This window comes from Pelodiscus sinensis, chromosome 1 (assembly GCF_049634645.1).
Source record: "Pelodiscus sinensis isolate JC-2024 chromosome 1, ASM4963464v1, whole genome shotgun sequence".
In the NCBI taxonomy this organism is placed as follows: domain Eukaryota; kingdom Metazoa; phylum Chordata; order Testudines; family Trionychidae; genus Pelodiscus; species Pelodiscus sinensis.
Window position 1 is genome coordinate 5,160,684 of NC_134711.1, and position 19,311 is coordinate 5,179,994.

The 19,311-nt window shown below is 46.5% G+C and overlaps 1 protein-coding gene across 2 annotated transcripts in view; it reads right to left on the reverse strand.

Moving 5' to 3' along the window:
- The window catches only part of LRGUK (leucine rich repeats and guanylate kinase domain containing), an 84,483-nt gene extending 66,928 nt beyond the window's left edge, over nt 1-17,555 (reverse strand). Inside the window, exons 1-6 of one of the 2 annotated variants that reach the window (XM_075925630.1) lie at nt 17,260-17,555; nt 15,671-15,778; nt 14,261-14,342; nt 12,870-12,970; nt 12,108-12,189; nt 3,454-3,578 (exon numbers count right to left, since the gene is read on the reverse strand). In XM_075925630.1, the coding sequence (XP_075781745.1) occupies nt 3,454-3,578; nt 12,108-12,189; nt 12,870-12,970; nt 14,261-14,342; nt 15,671-15,778; nt 17,260-17,523 (762 nt within the window). In that variant the 5' untranslated portion in view covers nt 17,524-17,555. The remainder of the gene's footprint in view (nt 1-3,453; nt 3,579-12,107; nt 12,190-12,869; nt 12,971-14,260; nt 14,343-15,670; nt 15,779-17,259) is intronic. The other variant, XM_075925637.1, reaches the window with a different exon arrangement.
- Nucleotides 17,556-19,311: the final 1,756 nt, after the last annotated feature.

Consider the following 19,311-nt stretch of genomic DNA (forward strand, 5'->3'; position numbering starts at 1 on the left):
TTTTCTCCTGGGCCTTATATAAATTGGCATTGCACTAAAGTAACATGTTCCCTCATATTAACTCCATCCTCATCTTGAGATGCCAGTTTTTAATTCCTCGTTCTGCTCAGGAAGTAACAGTAATGCTGCACCAGTTGGGGCTGGTTGTCAATAAAATAAAGTGGCCCCTGATTTTCTCTGCAATTTCATAGTTAGTAGCTACAGAATTCTCTCCCCATTATAGAATTGTGCCCCAATTTTTATTAAAAAATGATGTTTGTTACCTATATGGCTGTAAAAAGATCAAAATGTAAAACTGCACATAACTCAATACATTGTGATGTTCCTACGTCGGCAAGCAACTTGAAACAATAGCTCTTTGATGTGTCAACTTATCCTGTTTACCTCGGTGGGTGTTAGCCTAAGGAAACCTCTAGTTTGGGTAATATTGTACTCCATGAATATTACCACTGAAATTATTGTATGGAAACATATCAGAATCTAATAGTTGGGATTGCTCAGTGCTTTCAAAGGCCCCTAAAATAGCTTTTTGTTGTACTCCACACAAGGCCTGACTTCCCTTTCTCCAGAAGAGAAAACGGATGAGAAGGTTGCATATTTCTGATTAGGTTCCAGGTAGTTTCCTTGCTTGAAGCCCCATCAATCATATAGCCATCCCTATTACCAGCTCCTAGAATAGAGTTGCATGCTTGCTTGTGTGTTAATCTTGGGCCTCAATTACTGTGTCTACCAAGATGGGATCTCAACCAGACACTGTCTGGAACCATAACCTTGAAAGTTACATATCTCATTCCACCCACGTCACTTTATGCTGGAACCGGAACCTATTTAGGTTTCAAATGCTATTAAATATTTATGAACTAGATAGATAGATAGATGGGTGTATGGAGATAGATAGATAGATAGATAGATAGATAGATAGATAGATAGATAGATAGATAGATAGATAGATAGATAGATAGATAGATAGAAACCCACAGAAAAAATCAGTTGGGGATCACATGAGTGACAAGCAATAAAAACCCTCCAAAAAACCCCAAACCCCACTGATGTCGGCCCCAGCTGAGACACTTCACTTCTCTGGCACTCCTGCCCCCACCCCCCAGGGCAGGGGGATGACTGAGGTTCAGGGCTTCCCACAGGCCAGATTTACTCTTCTGAGGTTCCAGGGTTATTGGATATTGTGGACCCCCTAGGATCTGGGGTTGAGACAAAAATGTGGTATGCAGTGTGCACTGCCAGCGAGAGGAATGGGAGTGCAGGATCTGGGCAGGAGGTGGAGTGCAGAAGTGGGTGAGGGGTGTGGTCTGGATGGGAGGAAGGGTGCAGGAGCAAGCTGGGTGTAGGGTGTCTGACCCAGGGAAGGGGGCAACAGCAAGGGAAGGTGCAGTGTGTGGCCAGGAGGGAGTGTGCAGGCGCAAGAGTGGGTTCAGGAGCAGGCTGCAGATAGGGTGTCTAGCCAGGGGGGAAGATGCAGGAGAAGGATGGAGGGAGGGTGGCGAAGGAGCAGGCTGTAGATGCAGGGTCTCGATGGGATGGTGGTGCATGAGGGGGCAGGGATGTGGGGGTCTGAGCGGCACTTTGTGCCTCGCACCAGTCCCAGGCACCACCTCTCACTGCTCCCATTGGCTGGATTCTGTTGGAGCACCAGCATCGGCTTCCCACTGGGGGAAACGGGAGAGAGAAAATCCCAAACCACGCTGTGCGATCCAGCTCACGGGGAAGAAGTGCTCATCTTCCCCTCTGCAAGCTGGGAGAGGAGGAGGGGAGTGCTTCTTCCCCACAGCGAGGCTTGGCACTTTCTCTCCCCCCGCAGCGGGAAGCCAGAGCTGGCGCTCCAACTGCGCGAGGGGAGGGGAAGGCAGGAGGGTGAGGTTGTAGCACCAGTGCGGGCTCCCCGCTGCAGGGGGAAGGAAGGGAGCTGAGCTCGAGCCACACACCATCAGGAAGGCGGCCGCGGAGCCCCTCATGCTGATTTGGGGAACCATGGGGGATACGTTTGCACCCTTTGCACCCCTGCATATGGGTCTGAGCTGGTTTATGGTGTTCAAGCTCTGGGAGGGAGGAGGAAGAGCAGGAATAGGGTATGAATCAGTCAATTCCTGGCGCTTTGGAAACGCTGGGAAGGAGGGGGAGAAGCAGGGCTGGGGTGTGCTTGGGGAGCAGGCAAGGAAGAGGCCTGGTGGGGGTTTGAGGGAAGGAGTGGAGTGGGGGCGGGGCCTGCAGCCCCTGGCAAAATGAAAAGTGACACACATTTAAAGCAAGGACACGTGTGAGGTGCACGCTGATTGCACACCACATTGTGAGAGCAGTGCGCTCTCTCTGCTTCTTTATGTTACTTTTGCCAGCAATTTAATTTGCCCCTAATAATGGATCACTTTGTACTGGAAAGGTCTGGTAAAGAAGGAGAATCACGTGCAATGTATTTAATCTTACTCTTGGGGTCATGGTTAGTGCACATGCCCAATTTCAATCTTGTGGCTCATGGAGATGAAGGAAGCCCACTCACTAACCTTTAATATAATATATAATATATATAACCTGGGTTGCCCAGCACTGTCTTAATGTGTATGAATTTAAGCATGTACATATGTATGCTCAGATTCAAGTTTTGAAGATATCGGTTACATATTTTAAGATCATAATTACAAAGAGAATTAAATGAAGAGGCTGAAGAATATACTTTCTGCTTTTAAATAACAACTTAAAAGCACACTTCAGCGCATATTTAAAAATATTTCTTACCTTTCTTTCTACCTCCACTTACAGCCATTACTACTTAGCATTTACACACTACTTTTCAGTCACAGATATCATTATCCCATTTTCAGAAGGGGAAACGGAGACACAAAGGCACACTGAGGTATGTAAGCCATGCAGTGTTAGTAGCAGAGCTGGGAACAGAACCAACATATCCTGAAATAAGGCCCATGACATATTCATTGGATCATGCTGCCACTCTGACTTCAAGAGCCTCAAAATAAGTTTGCTTCTATAATTAATGATATTAATTCTCTGAATTTTACTCATCTTGGAAAATAAATATAGGCTGGTCAATTTCTCTTTCACCCCTCATGCCCTAGCAAAGTGCTACTGTAAACCAAAACAACGTCGCAAGGAAATGTCTATTTCAATACATTACTGTTTTACATTTTTAATTAATATTTTTCTACACACGTCTGATTCTTTCAAAATGAAGTTGGACAAACACTGTACTGAGGGCCCACACACTGTTGATATTTTTAACTTCTAAAAGGGCTACCAAAGAGAAAACGAGATACGATGTAACTAAAACAGTATACAGTACAAAAGCAAAATGTAAACCAAATTTTATTTGCATTGACTATAAACAGACTTATGGAAACCAGCCTACCTATCACAAATACATTTATTAAGGAACTGATCTGGGCTATTTAAAAATACTTTACTTAAAAAAATGAACTCATCACTTACCAGACTGAGTACTTTGATAGGTAAGTTCGTCAGACCACTGATTGTAGTGATCCTGTTGTGTGCCAAGCTAAGATAAGTCAGGCTATGGCACTTCTCTAGCCCTTTGATCTCCTCTATATTATTATCTACAAATCAGTGTTGCGCTTAAGGAAAACAATCAAGTATAAAAAAAACTTAGCAATATTTAGAACTAAGTTAGCAGGTCTCTCTCTCTCTCATTGTACTTAATACCCTATCTTCATCTTTCCCCTGTAACTTATTTGTTTCAACCACCAGTCATGTCTTGTCTCTCAAGCCCAACCCCCAGTCCTGCAACTGCATGCATGCGGAGAGTTATCGACATCTGTTGGGAGCTCCACTGAAGTCAATGAGCTTCCAGGCATGTCGAGTTAGTTGCAGGATCAAGGCTCTGAAAACTGAGGCAGAAGCCATATTTTTACTATATGTTTGTGCAGCACTGAACACAATCAGATCCCAAAGCATTGCTGCATAGACCAGTGGTGACCAAACTTACTCTCAAGCCACATACAACAATCCTCAGAAGTACAAGAGCCACAAAACACAGAAAACATACCCCCCAGGGCAGTGCCTGCTGGGGTCAGAATTCTGACCCAACTCCTCCCTGTGAGGCTAAAGCCCTGAGACCCCCTACCCCACAGGCAGATAACTCTAATCCCACAAGGCAAAAGGCCCAGGTTTTTCTGCCATTCCCTTCTCCTCCCCCACAGTCTGACAGAGAATGGAGCAAGTGTAAAAGAGCCGCATGCGGCTCACAAACAGCAGATTGCCCACGTCGGGCATAGACCATAAAGCGTAACAATAATTATAATTATTTATTATTATGGTTTATTATTGTTATCCATATTATTTAAGTAATCAAATTTTTACTTGAATTTGAATTAAGTTATATCAGTCTCAGTACTGATTCTGTGGCCAAATGGTGGTAGCTGTGTTAGTTTACTTTAAAGTAAAGCAGAGGCTCAACTAAACAGATCATATAAGTAGGGTCCTACCAAATTCACCGCCATGAAAAGCACATAATCAATCATGGAATCTGGTCTCCCCTATGACATCTGGTATTTTTTTGTGCTTTTATCCTATGCTATATGGGGAGACCAGCATTTGTCAAATTGTGGGGCCTGACCCAAAAGGGAGTTGCAGGAGGTCACAAGGTTATTTGGGCGGGGAGGGGAGATACAAAATTACTATCCCTGCCACTGTGCTGTCTTTAGAGCTGGGCAGCTTAAGAGCAGCGACAGTTGACCAGGCACCCAGCCTGGAGGTAGTGTCCTGAGAGCAGCAGCACCCGAGTAAAGGTGGCACTATCATACAATGCTATCCTTACTTCAGTGTGGCTGCCTTCAGAGCTGGATGGCCAGAGAGCGGCAGCTGTTGACTAAGGGCCCAGCTCTGCAGGTAGCCGCAGAGGAGTAAGGGAGACAATGCCATACCAGGCCATCCTTACTACTGTGCTACCACTGGGGGTGGCTCTACCTTCAGAGCTGGACTCCACGCCAGCAACCGCCATTCTACAGCTGCCCAGCTCTGAAGGCAGCTCCACTGGCAGCAGCAGCAAAGAAGTAAGGGTAGCAGTACTGTAACACACTCCTCCCAGTAACATTGCGACCACCCCACAACTCCTTTTCGGGTCGGGATCCCCTACAGTTACAACACCATGACATTGCCGATTTATATAGCTGAAATCATGAAATTTATGATTTTTTACATTCTATGACTGTGAAAGTGACAAAATGAATTTGGTACAGCCCTACATATCAGATGAAATTGGAGTCAGGCACTTCAAAAACAAGAGAATATAAATAAGAAATCCTGCCACCATACTCCAAGGTAGAAAAAGCAGGTTATGATGCCTTTACACAATCACATGGGTAACAATATTTTATTTTAGTTTTTACGAAAGAATGATACCGCAGCCTGAAAACTGGGATAGCGACTTTTCTTGGTAACACAATCACATTTCAAATCTTAACTACACATAGACAAGTGATCAGATTATTTTTTCCCAGTCGGAATCATACCAATAACTTTAATCAAATGCAACTGGGCTGCTGCATTTATCATACAAGGGTAATGAAAGAAAATACAATCTTGTTAAAAGAACACAGGAAAAGTCATACCGAGTCAGCTCTGTGGTCTATCTAGCCCAATATCTTGTCTCCTATCAGTGGCTGGTGCCAGATGATTCAGAAGGAATGAACAGAACAGAACAGAACAGATCAATATATCAAGTGATCCATCACCTGTCAGCCAGTCTCAGCTTTTGGTGATCAGAAGTTTAGGGACACCCAGAGCATGAGCTTACATCCCTGTCTATATTGGTTAATAGCCATTGATCAACCTATCCTCAATTAACTTTTCCAATTCTTCTTTGAACCAACTAATGAAGGTGATCAAAGAGGGTGTGTGGCCCCTAATGGATGAAGGAGGTAACCTAGTGACAGATGATGTGGGGAAAGCTGAAGTACTCAATGCTTTCTTTGCCTCTGTATTCACGGACAAGGTCGGCTCCTGGACTTCTGCGCCAAGTGACACAAGATGGGATGAAGATGGACAGCCCTTGGTGGGTAAAGAACAGGTTAGGAACTATTTAGAAAAGCTAAACGTACATAAATCCATGGGTCCAGACTTAGTGCATCCGAGGATACTGAGGGAGTTGGCAAATGTCATTGTGGAGCCTTTGGCTATTATCTTTGAAAAGTCGTGGAGTTCGGGAGAAATCCCGGATGACTGGAAAAAGGCAAATATAGTGCCCATCTTCAAAAAAGGGAAGAAGGATGATCCAGGGAACTATAGGCCGGTCAGTCTTATCTCGGTTCCTGGAAAAATCATGGAAGGGATCCTTAATGAATCCATATTGAGGCACTTGGATGAGAGGAAAGTGATTAGGAATAGTCAGCATGGATTCACAAAGGGCAAGTCCTGCCTGACCAATCTGATTAGCTTCTATGATGAGGTAACTGGCTCTGTGGACATGGGGAAGTCAGTGGATGTTATATACCTTGACTTTAGCAAGGCTTTTGATACGGTCTCCCACAATATTCTTGCCAGCAAGTTAAGGGATTGTGGATTGGATAAATGGACGGTAAGATGGATAGAAAGATGGCTAGAAGGCCGGGCCCAGCGGGTAGTGATCAATGGCTCGATGTCAGGATGGCGGTCGGTTTCTAGCGGAGTGCCCCAAGGTTCGGTTCTAGGACCGGTTTTGTTCAATATCTTTATTAATGATCTGGAGGAGGGGATGGATTGCACCCTCAGCAAGTTTGCAGATGACACTAAGCTGGGGGGAGAGGTACATACACGTAAGGGCAGAGATAGGGTACAGAATGACTTAGACAAATTGGAGGATTGGGCCACAAGAAATCTGATGAGGTTCAACAAGGACAAGTGTAGAGTCCTGCACTTGGGATGGAAGAATCCCAAGCATAGTTACAAGCTGGGGACCAAAAGGTTAAGTAGTAGTTCTGTAGAAAAGGACCTGGGGGTTACAGTGGATGAGAAGCTAGATATGAGTCAACAGTGTGTCCTTGTAGCCAAGAAAGCTAATGGCATATTAGGTTGCATTAAGAGGAGCATTGCCAGCAGATCCAGAGATGTCATCATTCCCCTTTATTTGGCTTTGGTGAGGCCGCATCTGGAGTATTGTGTCCAGTTCTGGGCCCCCCCACTACAAAAAGGATGTGGATGCTTTGGAGAGGGTCCAGCGGAGGGCAACCAAAATGATTAGAGGGCTGGAGCATATGACTTATGAGGAGAGGCTGAGGGACTTGGGTCTGTTTAGTCTGCAGAAGCGAAGAGTGAGGGGGGATTAGATAGCAGCCTTCAACTTCCTGAAGGGAGGTTCCAAAGAGCATGGAGAGAGGCTGTTCTCAGTAGTGACAGATGGCAGAACAAGGAGCAATGGTCTCAAGTTGTGGTGGGAGAGGTCCAGGTTGGATATTAGGAAAAACTATTTCACTAGGAGGGTGGTGAAGCACTGGAATGGGTTACCTAGGGAAGTAGTGGAGTCTCCATCCCTAGAGGTGTTTAAGTCTCGGCTTGACAAAGCCCTGGCCGGGTTGATTTAGTTGGAATTGGTCCTGCCTAGAGCAGGGGGCTGGACTTGATGAACTTCTGAGGTCTCTTCCAGTTCTATGATTCTATGATAATACTTTTGATCTTCACAACTTCACCAGGCAACGAATTCCATAGGTGACCATGTGTTTTGTGTTGAACTACCACAGTATGGCCAGCTTTTGCCACACACCCAAACACGGTTTGGCTCAATCTACATTGATGGTGTCAAACTATAAGTGAACCCCAAAACCATGTTCTAGCCTAAATTCCTACCTAGAAGGATCTATCATTTTCCTGTAGATCTATCGTTTTATAGGGCCTATGCTAGGCTGTTTGACATATTTTGAAAAGTGCACACAGACCACAACTGAATCTTAGAAATGCAGGGCTGAAAGGGACCTGAACATAAGAACATGATAGAGGTCTATAAAATCATGGCTGGTGTGGGAAAAGTAAATAAGGAAAAATTATTTACTTGTTCCCACAATATAAGAACTAAGAGTCACCAAATGAAATAAATAGACAGCAGGTTTAAAACAAACAAAAGTAAGTTTTTCTTCACTCAGTGCACAGTCAGCCTGTGGAACTCCTTGCCAGAGGATGTTGTGAAGACTAGGATTTTAACAGGGTTCAAAAAAGAGCTTGATAGATTCATGGAAGTTAGGTTCATCAATGGCTATTAGGCAGGATGGATAAGAATAGTGTCCCTAGCCTGTCTGGAAATGGGTAATAGGAAAGGGATCACATGATGATTGTTGTGTTCCCTCCCTCTGGGGCATCTGGCCTTGGCCACTATCAGCAGACAGGATACTGGGCTAGATGGACCTTTGGTCTGACTCAGTATGGCCGTTCCTATGCACTCAGACCACAACTGAATCATAGAAATGTAGGGCTAGAAGGGACCTGAAGAGATCAATTAGCCCGTTCCCCTATACTGAGGCAGGATTAATTATACCATACATGGCAGTTAGAGAGTGATTTTCTGATAAGATAGGGCTGCTTCTGTTCCTATTGAAGCAGACTTGGCAAAACTTCGGTGGGCACACAATTGCTATTGGTCATAGTAGGCCCATTCAATCACTGATTCCAAATAAGTAAAACACCAGTCTACTATGTGCCAAGGGATTTATACATATAAAATAAAAGGTGATCACACCAATAAGGTGCAGCAAATCAGTCAGCATTAACAACTGATTTAGAGACTGAATGGCCCACTACAATTGCTTGGTCAGGTATTACTGCCTTAGTAAAGTTTATTCCTTTCTGTTTTAGACAATATCCTCCAAGAAGATTAATTTATAATCCTGTCAGGTGTGTTTGTGTGTGCAGCTGTCAGGAAAACTTGTAACCTTACCATCTAAATCACAGCTCACTGAAATATGGTGAGAGATGCTTAGTTACTGTCGGCTAAGAAATGCATCCCAAACACTTTCACCACTGTAAGACATTTAAGAAATGTTGTTTCATTTGTAGATTAGAAGCACAGCTTGTTTTGGCTGCCATGTCTTCTGTTAGTTTTGTTTGACACAAGTTAGAAATACTGCCATGTTGCATTTTCCACTCACGTTCTCAATTTCAAATGGTCCTGAGGCATTCATATGTACAGTTATTCTTCCCATATTGCTGAAAACAAATCAAATTAAGCAAATGAAGATACTAAAGCGTTGCATTCAAGGCAAATGAAAAATCCTTATTTATTTCCATTCAGATCCGTGATAATGAGCCTTGACCTTTCATTGGTTGCATTATTTTTGCGTTTGCAATAGGAAATTTGAATAGCAAAGGGATTACATCTCAGGGCCATTCTCCAACAGGAGTTACCTTACTTGTCACTAATGTAACCTGAGCACCTTGTGAATGAGCTAACCACTCGTGTGGAAAAAAAAGGGTTCTGAGATAACATCCTTAGTAATGGGATTACTTGAGTGTGGAAGGCAAATGAACAAAATGATATAGCCTGCACTCCTCGCCATCTCCCAGAACAAAGACTCTGGATGTCATTTACAAGGCAAGGAAAAAAAGAGGTTCCTACACTTTAGTAAACATTTATAAGCTTACATGGGAATGCAAGAGAGCCACAGAGAGCTTAAAATTTGTTTACTCTACAGGCTCCATACTGGCATGGCTATAGTGGTAAAGCTCTGTAGCGTTAATGTAGTGTACACTGACAGAAGTAGGTTTTCTGTCTGTCAGCTCTCAACACAGCTGTGACTGGAGTTTTTGTCGGCAGAGTTATTTTAACCCAGAGTGTAGATTTTTCTGTAGGTGAGCCTTCAGAAGGAATAAGGGCAGCTCTGCACAGCAGGTGCCTTGGAAAAGCAGACTGTGGAAAAACATAAGAATCTAACACAGCTTTATCAGCTCTCCACCAGAATGGAGTTTACTACCCCATAGCGTGGGCAGCATACTCAAAGGCAGAAAGGTGTTTTTGAGAACAACCTGCACCACATGTAGTCTTACTACACATAGGAGCATGATCTTATACATAGACATTTAATGGCCTTAACTTCCACAGATTCTGCAGGAGCCTGAAAATCAGTCCATTCTAGCTACTTTTGAGGTTTTTCTAGTTAAAGCAGCGCTCGTCATCAAACTGATGTACAATCAAATTCAATCTACATAGATATAATGTGAACACGTAACCCTCTAATGCGAAAAGTGGAAATTTCCTGCCCATTAATTCTCCTTTGCTGAATTGCCTACAAAATCCCGACAACTGTTAAGCCACTGGTGTGCTGAGATCACCTTTGATCACGGTGACCAGCACTGACTGTTTCCTTGTACTCCCATATCTGTCAGTATTCATCTGCTGTCTCTTGTCTTAAACTTGGATTGTAAACTCTTTGGGGGGAAGGTCTTTTTCTTGTTTTTTTTCCAGCACCTAGCATACTGGGATCTTGGTGGATGAGTGATGCTTGTTGTAATAACTGGGCCTACAAATTTACCCTTATTATAAGCTCAACTGAAACAAGTACATGACAGTTTATAAAATGTTACAATAACCTAAAATAACAAATATTGATGGGAAAAGGCATGGTCACAGAAAGACTGGATTAGTCCAAAGAACCTTCCTGATATAACTGTTAAGATCACGCTTGGTAAATCAGAAATATGTGCAACTAAAAACTAGTGAACCAAAATTGGTGTGTGGGAAACTAAGCCGAATTAATTGATGGACAAAATAAAGAGTAGGTGGGCTATTCCACCTGTGATTTCCTTTTGTGGTCCTTACAGGAAAAGACTTTGGGAGAAAAATTGGCTACTGGTCTAAACTTCACTATCATGATGCTGCCACTCTCACCATCTCTTGGGACTCTGGAATTTCTTCATCCTAATCCTAAGAAATGTCCTGAGTAGGTCAGCCCAGAAAGATGGAGCCTGATGATACTGGCACCTCTGCTGGCTCCAATGGAATCCCAACCACCACCTGGGATGAGACAGGATTGGACTATAACAGCAGAAGAAGCTTCAGGCTTTTTCAGCTAACTTTTCCTCTTTACCCCAGATAGGATACTTATTGCAATCTGTCTAAGAGACTCTCAAACAAGTTTTTTTTTCCTTTAGAAAACTCTCCAGAAAAATGAAATCAGAGGTATTATTAAAATAAAAGCCTTATTTAATATTTAACATTTCAAAAATATTAAAGGTAAAAGTTTTATTAATAGTGTGTTTGCCATGGTACTAATCTGGTTCAGTTTTCTGTATATACAACCTCAAACCTTGTTTAACATTGTTTAATGTTAGACAGTGACTCATCATCTTTAGTCCATATACCACATCTGGATACCACCACAGGCGTCTAGGCCTAGTAATTATTATTGACTATTCATACTAACAATAGATTATTCCTTTAACAGGTGTATGCCATCAGAATAATCAGGCTGGGTCACACTAATGGTCAATCTAGCCTTGGGATGCAAATAATGTAAACAAATATCAGCCATGTAACCAGTCAAAATTCTATTGGTTACACAGTTAACCGTTGGGCTTGGCTGCCAATCCTGCAGGTTTGAGGCTGCCAACCCTACAGCATGATGCAGTGGACTCATCTGGGCCCACCACACTGTGCCATGGGCAGGAGGCTGCTCTGTTTAGGTCATGGTGATGGTAAGCATCACCCGATAAGGAGATTCATCTCAGTCTTCCCCTCCCATCGCTTCTAGCTTATGGAAATTCTGAATCAGAGCACAAAGGAGTTAAACTAAACTCCAAACATCACAATTCATAGCCCAGTGCTGCAGTGAGCATTTGTTTATCATCTTTGCCATGTCTAGGGACTATGACTCACAGCTTTCTTAGCTTTTCAGGGAATGAGGGGTTTTTGTTTTCCCTTGACAGGCATAGCGAATTTGATCTTTACGAACACTCCCACCCACACTGTTTTTATAAATATTAATGCTTTACTAAGTTAAAATCAGTGTAATCACTAGATTAAAAACTATTTCACTTTGATGATCAAGGCAGAATTGGATGGTTGAGTGAAGCTACACAATGAGGATGGGTGTCTATTCAGAATGAGCAGCCCTCCAAAAAAACAACCACCAACCACCTTCTCCTGTTGTGGTTTCCACAAAGGATACGGTCCAGGCTGAGTTTAGTAAGTGACTGGTATGAGGACAGATCTCGCATTTCAGGTATTTGGTTATATGAAAAATCCACTTCCTGAAGAGAAAAAAGATACACTAAGTTGTTTTCTTTCTTCAGCATTTTCAGCTCCTTTGTGAAACTATCCATTAACTTGTGGTGGGGTATGTAAAGGAAGTAAAGGTCATTAATATTAATATGTGGTGAGACATAAACAAAAGGGTTTATATTAGATACATAATTCACATTTTGGAAGCTTCCTTAACTACTGTGTGTTCCTCCTACAGACAATGTTAATGGTCCAGCAATGATACATAACGATTAGAGATAGAGTAAGGAAATTCACGGTGGTAATGTTTCAAAACAATATCCAGATCTTTGTAACCCACAGTGGCCTATATGAAAAGAACTGCAGAGAAAATAGAACTGTATATGACTATTCTTCATATACATCTCTCTCAGTACTGATTGGTACCAGTCAATGTGAAAGGTGGGAACTGATTCCATTCAAGATTTGATTCCGTTGGCAGAATTTTAACCAGTACAACAAATTGTGTAAAATGCTATAGTGTTTGGGGTTCAGGTATGTGAAACCAAATGAGAGATGTAATTATTTTTTTTAAATGGCAACCAGTATAAGATGAATGCCTAGGAGACGAAGGAAGTTTGATCTCTTTGCCTGGCATAATACAGAAACTAAATTACATTTGAAAGGTCTCTCTGAATTCAAACCTGACAGGACATTTCTCACAACATACCTTGAGATTTTTAGGTGGCGTGAAATTGAAATATGTAGTAAGTTCATTATTGGAAGCATCAAGTTCCAGTAAGTAAGGCATGTGGCTGACACAAGACAGGTCTATAACACAGGGAAATACCAAATGAAGTAAAATAATACACTGGGAAATACAAAGATTACAAGGTTATAGTGTAATATACCAATTTCACCCCCTAGGAGGCAAAAAAACAATTGTAAACCATGCAAGACACAGAGCAAGGCTTGGCACACAGTAATCAAATGTATTAGCACCTCTCCCTACACAAAAGATAGTTTCTGTACAACTCAAGACACAATAAATGACCAATTCCTAAATCAAACTCCATTATTTAAAATTGATTTAATTTTCAATCATCCTAATTTAACTTTATTGCCTAAGGTAAAATCCTCAAAAAAGTATTAGTGGTTTAGGAACCTAAATTCCATTTTTTTTCAGAAGTGACTTAGGCTTTTTAGTCTCAGGCAAGACTGAAAACTTACCTTTTTAGATCCCTCACAAATCAATCCATCTTTCACACATCACCCACTCATGCCAAAGTGATATCCAAAACGGCATCGTATGCAATTTCTTAATTTAGATCTTAGCAATGATTTTTAAAAGGCAGAGTCTTAAAAGGATCAAGAAAGGAGCAATTATCTCTTGGGAGAAGGGTCCTGTTCTGTTCAAGCAGCTACTTGGTAAAATGTAAAATGGGCACAAGGAGGTTGTGACAGTCACAGAGTTGCATTCACCTCCAGCTCTCCAAATGTATAAATACTAAGACAGAAGCTATATGACACAGCAGGTTACTTCACAGACCTTATTTAATATTATTTGCATTATTGTAGTGCCTGGAGGTCTCAGTCATAGCCTCGGGCTCATTGTGATAGGCGCTGTGCAAACACAAAATAAAATGACATGAGACCTGATTGTGAGTTTGGTGAGTTTCATCCTATTCTCATTTGTGATCATCAGAAAGGCAGCACACAATTCTGTATACTTCAACCCCAGTAGGAAATCTTTGCTGAAGAGAAACCCCAAAACTGAAATAGCTGTCACACACATCACTTTATATATTCTGATATTTGCATGTGTAAAATCTCAACCCTAACTCTGCACTAATCTGGCTGTTTGCACTTTATATCCAAATAATAAACGGGACAGTAAATTTTACTTTCATGTTGCCTAGCATACGCTGGTGCCACAGGATAAGTACCATTAGTATATTATTCTCAAGGAGACCTAGCTATTGTATCACTCTGCAGTGTGGGACTGGCAATGCCATTAATCCATAGACAGAGTTTTGTGATATTAAAGCTGCACAGAACACTGCATTTTTCATCTTAAATAATTTTACAACCCAAGCGTTTACTAGAGCACTTACTACATACCATTGATTGTATTGTATGAAAGCTGCAACTTCTCTAGGTGAATGTATCTGGAGAGAATGCTAATGTCACTTAAATTACGCCCCTGGGAAAATAAAAGCAAAGCAGCTTTAATAACTCGCTGTGTAACCACACCCTGCTCTCTTCAGAGACACAGTACAGATTGGACCTCTCTAGTCCGGCACCCTCAGGACCTATCTGGGCCCAGATGAGGGATTTTGCCGGACCAGGGGAGGTGATTTTTGGACCTCTGCCACCAGCTCCCTTGGCTCCGCTGCTGGCCTCCCAACCGGCTCCCCACCGCCCTGCCATCCCAATGGGCAGCTATTGCTGTTGTGGCTCTGCCGGGCAGCCCAGCGCTGGGGCTCCAGGTAGCTGTGCGCACCACACACTGGGGCTCCCGACAGCCATGTGTACCGGGGGTTCCATAGGCAACACTGAGCATCGGGGCTTCCTGAGCAGCCCCACACACTGCCGAGACTCCCTGGGTAGCAGCGCAGAGGTCTCGTACTGGGGCTCCCAACCCCACTGGGCAGCCCCGCTGCCATGCGCTGAGCAGCCTCGCCATCAGCTCCGGGTGGGCAGCTCACTGCCCTGCCAGCCCTGCAGGGATCCTTACTGCTCGCCCTCTACCGGGATACCCTGGCCTTGCAACATCCGTGCCGGACCATGGATGTTGCTAGACCAGAGAATCCCGGTTAAGAGAGTTTCAAGCTGTAGGAGGAAGTGTTGATGAGACACCCACAGCTTCCTTCCTTTGGATGCTGGGATCTGAGCCCCACCAGATTACGTTTACATAGAACAATGTCTATTTACACCTAAAATAGACACAAATGAGGAAAAAAGTAAAAAAAAACCCCACAAAAACCAAAAATACAATCGCGAGACATGGCTGCTTCCAAAGGAATGCCACAACATCAGGCTGCATACAAGAGGAATCTGTGGCATGTCATCTTTAACCAGATTCAACTCTGCTAATCTTCTTGGACAGCAGCAATTGCTTCCCACCAGAGTTATGCTGCAGGCTGTATTCCAAGGGGATTACCACCCCCACCCCCACCCCCACCACGCACACACAGAACAGGAGCAGGAAATTACCCTGGAGACAAAGTAAATAGAAATCCTGCCTCCTACAGCTCCTGCTGTTCCTAGTAGAAAACAAAGTGGGACTGATACAGATCGGGAAGGAGTGAAGTCACAGCCTTCCAACCGTCTCCAATACAGGAGCCAGAAGTGTTAACTACAAGAGGTGACCAAGTTGCCCCTGCCTCCTGAAAAAAAAAAGGACACATCTTGCCAAACAAGCCGTCTCTTCTTAAGAGTGAAATTTAGCATATGTCAACCCTTATGAGCAGAGAACTACATCACAATGATGACTCTGCTGAAAGAGGTTTGTTCTTTGGTTGTACTCACTGAAAGTGACAGATTAAGATAAACAAACTTGGTGCCAGGGGCTGAACGCCCCAGTTTGTACAGGGCCTCAGCCACAGTATCTTCATCCAGTACCCCATCAAAATGCTCCTGCAAGACAGAGCCACATTTAGGTAGACGTAAGAGACCACATTTTACACTGTTCAGTCCTACTGAAGTCACTGGAATTGCATGGGATCCAAATCAGGACAGAAAACAGGTTTTCGTACCAGCCTCATCAGCCTAGTGTAGCACCTTTTGAAATAGCTTTAGACACCAAGAGAAATAAATTATTATTGGATATAACTTTAGCATTCAAAATTACAAATAGGAGCATGCAGTACGCTAGCTCCAAACTCTCACATAGGCAGCAGAAAAGCCCGAGGTCAACATTTTCAAAAGGGGCCATTTCGTTTTCTCATTTCTGATGCTCGACTTTAGAAATGATTTGGTTTGCAAAGACACCAAGCACATGCGCCTCCCTTTGACTTCAATTGGGTTATGAATGCTCAGCTCCCCTGCAAATCAGATCTCAAATATTTCAAGCTGAGTTCTCAAAAATTAACACATTCAGAGACTCCATTTCTTTTTGCCTGACTGATGCGAAATCCTTTTCACAAACCAGCAAGTCCTCTGCCAAGGGGGTGGTTAACAGATGGCACTAGTGAACCAGCGCACAGATTTAATGAGAAAATAAGCCAATGAGTTGTGAAATTCCTAGGAGTTTGGAGAAGCCACACAATGATCTCAGTTCCAGGGACCAAGACAAATAATTTATCAAAGCGTAATAATGCGAATCCTAGCACCTACTACAGCAATTGGCTCGATAGAGATATTAGAGCGGATCATGCTAGAGAGATATTGAAGACATGATTAAAAATATGAAGGGACAATGCCGCGGTGAGGGGCATATTAGAGACAGATGAAACCAAACAAATCCACCTCGCCCTGGGAACTTATTGAACGTCAAGGCTGGGCACATGTCCTGCACTCAGCCACACTGAGGTGCCTCTGCTGTCCAGCATTAATTCAGCAATGTCCAAGCCAGCCTGCCCCTTTCTGGCAGAGATCGGGACAAGTGCAGAGGGAAACACACCCGATCCCTGCTGATGGAAGCAACCCAGGGGAAGCCGGGAGGGCGGCAGGAATAAACGGAGCCTCTCTTGTGCCCCTGGTGACAAGCACAGGCGTGGGGAATAAGGGGGGGGGGGGTTGCAGCAGCCCGGGCTTGGGGCATCCCCCGCAGCGCTGGGTCTCAGACATGCTGGGGGGGGGGCGCGCAGACAATGGTGGGGGGGGCAGCTCAGCACCCTCACTCCAGCTGTTCCAGCGCCACATTGACACAGGGTGGGGGGGGGTGAAAACCCACGAGCGCCCCCCCCCCGGCAGCGACCCCGAGGGAGGGCTCGGCCAGCCCCCCCCATTCCGGGAGGGGGGGGCGAGATGGGGCGTGGCCCCCGCTGCGCTGTGACGTTGGGGCGCCCCCCCCCCCGGCTCCAGCCCGACGCCAAGATGGACCCGGCGGGGGCGTCCCCACAACCCCCCCCCGCCGAGCCGGTGCCCCCTTGCGGGGGGCGGGGACCGAGCTGAACCTCCACGGGCTGCGGCGCCAGGCCCAGGTCCGAGTCCGAGTCCGAGTCCGAGTCCTCCGGCTGCCCGAGGCGGGGCCCGGCCCCAGGCGGCGCCGGCCCCAGGGGGAGCCGGGCGTGGGAGGGGGGCCGCCCCCCCGAGCCGCTCTGCCCGCCCCCTCGCTCGGCCACGGGGGGCGGGGAGGGCGGCAAAAGGGTGGGGGGAGGGGCGAGTGTGCTGGTGCTTGAGACTCGGCGGCCCCCCGACCGGGACCACGTTGCCGCCATCTTGTGTACCAGCCCGTTGCCTAGGAGACGGGGCGCCGGCCGGCCGGGGCGCCTGCAAGTGGGGGAGTGGTGCATCCTGGGAGATGTAGTTCTCCGAGGCGCCGCGCCGCAGGGGGAGGGCCGGCAAGGCATGCTGGGAGGTGTAGTTCTCCGAGGCGCCGCCGGGGGAGGGCCGGCAAGGCATGCTGGGAGGTGTAGTTCTCCGAGGCGCCGCCGGGGGAGGGCCGGCAAGGCATGCTGGGAGATGTAGTTCTCGCCCAGCCTGGGGGGAAAAGCACGTGGCCGCCCTTGCTCCCTGGCGGGGGGCGGGGCTGGGTCCTGCCCTGGTACCAGGGGCGGAGGCTGCTGCAGCTGCTGACCACAGACTGTTCTGGGACTTAGGGCGGCAGCATCACCCCGCCCCCCATAGCAGGACCCTGCCCCGTAGGGGCGCCAGGGGCCCCCATTCACCCCGACAGTCTGGTTTTGGGGTCCGGTGAAAAACATTCAGAAAATACCCGACACCTGCAACGTCCCCGATTTTCTGGTTTTCCGGCTGGGCGCCGGACGGGAGCCTGGGGGGTGGGGGGCGTGGTTGGAAGGGGGCGCGATGGGCGCTGGGAGCCTCTGGTTGCGCCTGATGCCTTGGGGAGGAGGGGAAGCCCTGTCCCTGCTCCTGAGCGCTGGGCAAGCGCGTGGTGGAGCCGTAGCCGGACTCGCAAGGGCTTTGCCGGGACCGTGCGCGGGACAGCGCCCTGGGATCTGCACGTGCCTGGGTCAGTCCCGCTCCCTGTCGGCCAGTTCTCTTACCCCTGCTCTCCCCGCCGGCCAGCCCCACTCCCCCCAACCCTCCCAACCTGCCCTGCTTCCTGCCGGCCGGTTCTCCTTCTCCTGATCTCCCCCAGCCAGCCCCACTTCCCCCAACCTCCCCCCCCCCCCCGACCAGCCCTGCTTCCTGCCGGCCGGTTCTCCTCCTCCTGATCTCCCCCAGCCAGCCCCGCTGCCCCCAACCTCTCCCCCCCCCGACCAGCCCTGCTTCCTGCTGGCCGGTTCTCCTCCTCCTGATCTCCCCCAGCCAGCCCCGCTGCCCCCAACCTCTCCCCCCCCCGACCAGCCCTGCTTCCTGCTGGCCGGTTCTCCTCCTCCTGATCTCCCCCAGCCAGCCCTGCTGCCCCCAACCCCTCCCCCCGACCAGTCCTGCTTCCTGCCAGCTCCCCGGATCGCCCTTGGCCAGCCCCGCTGCCCTCAACCCCCTCCCCCGGCCAGCCCTGCTCCACTCTCAGCTGGTCCCTTCCGCTCCCCCCCTCCCCATCAAGTGTGCCAGGTATTTTTTCTGAAGCTTCCTGGTAACCCTAGCCCTCACTGGCTGACCCCACACGTGGTGCCTGTGAAGTCAAGTGGACAGGGCATCCTGCTTGGTGTTCCCCGTCCAATACTTGAGGGGGGAGATAAATCGCAGACCAGGGATATTCAATAGGTGGGGGACAGGCCAAATCTAGACCCCTCGGCCGGTTTTGAACTGACCCTGAAATCTTTTTTATTTGTCCATTTTGTGGTTATTTTTTCTGGAGTCTGGACCTTGACGCAGAAAAATGTGGACATTGACAAAATACAATAGACAACCCGGCCTTAGACAAAGAGGACGTTCTGGCTTAAAATCTGGAGAAATGGCCTACCTGCCAGGTCCTGGTCTCCAGCTGGGAGGTCACAAAGTTGAGGATTGCCACAAGGGTTGCCAACTTTCTAATTTCTAACAACTGAACAGCCCTGCTCTGCCCCCGCCCCTGGAAGCCCTGCTAGGGTTGCCCA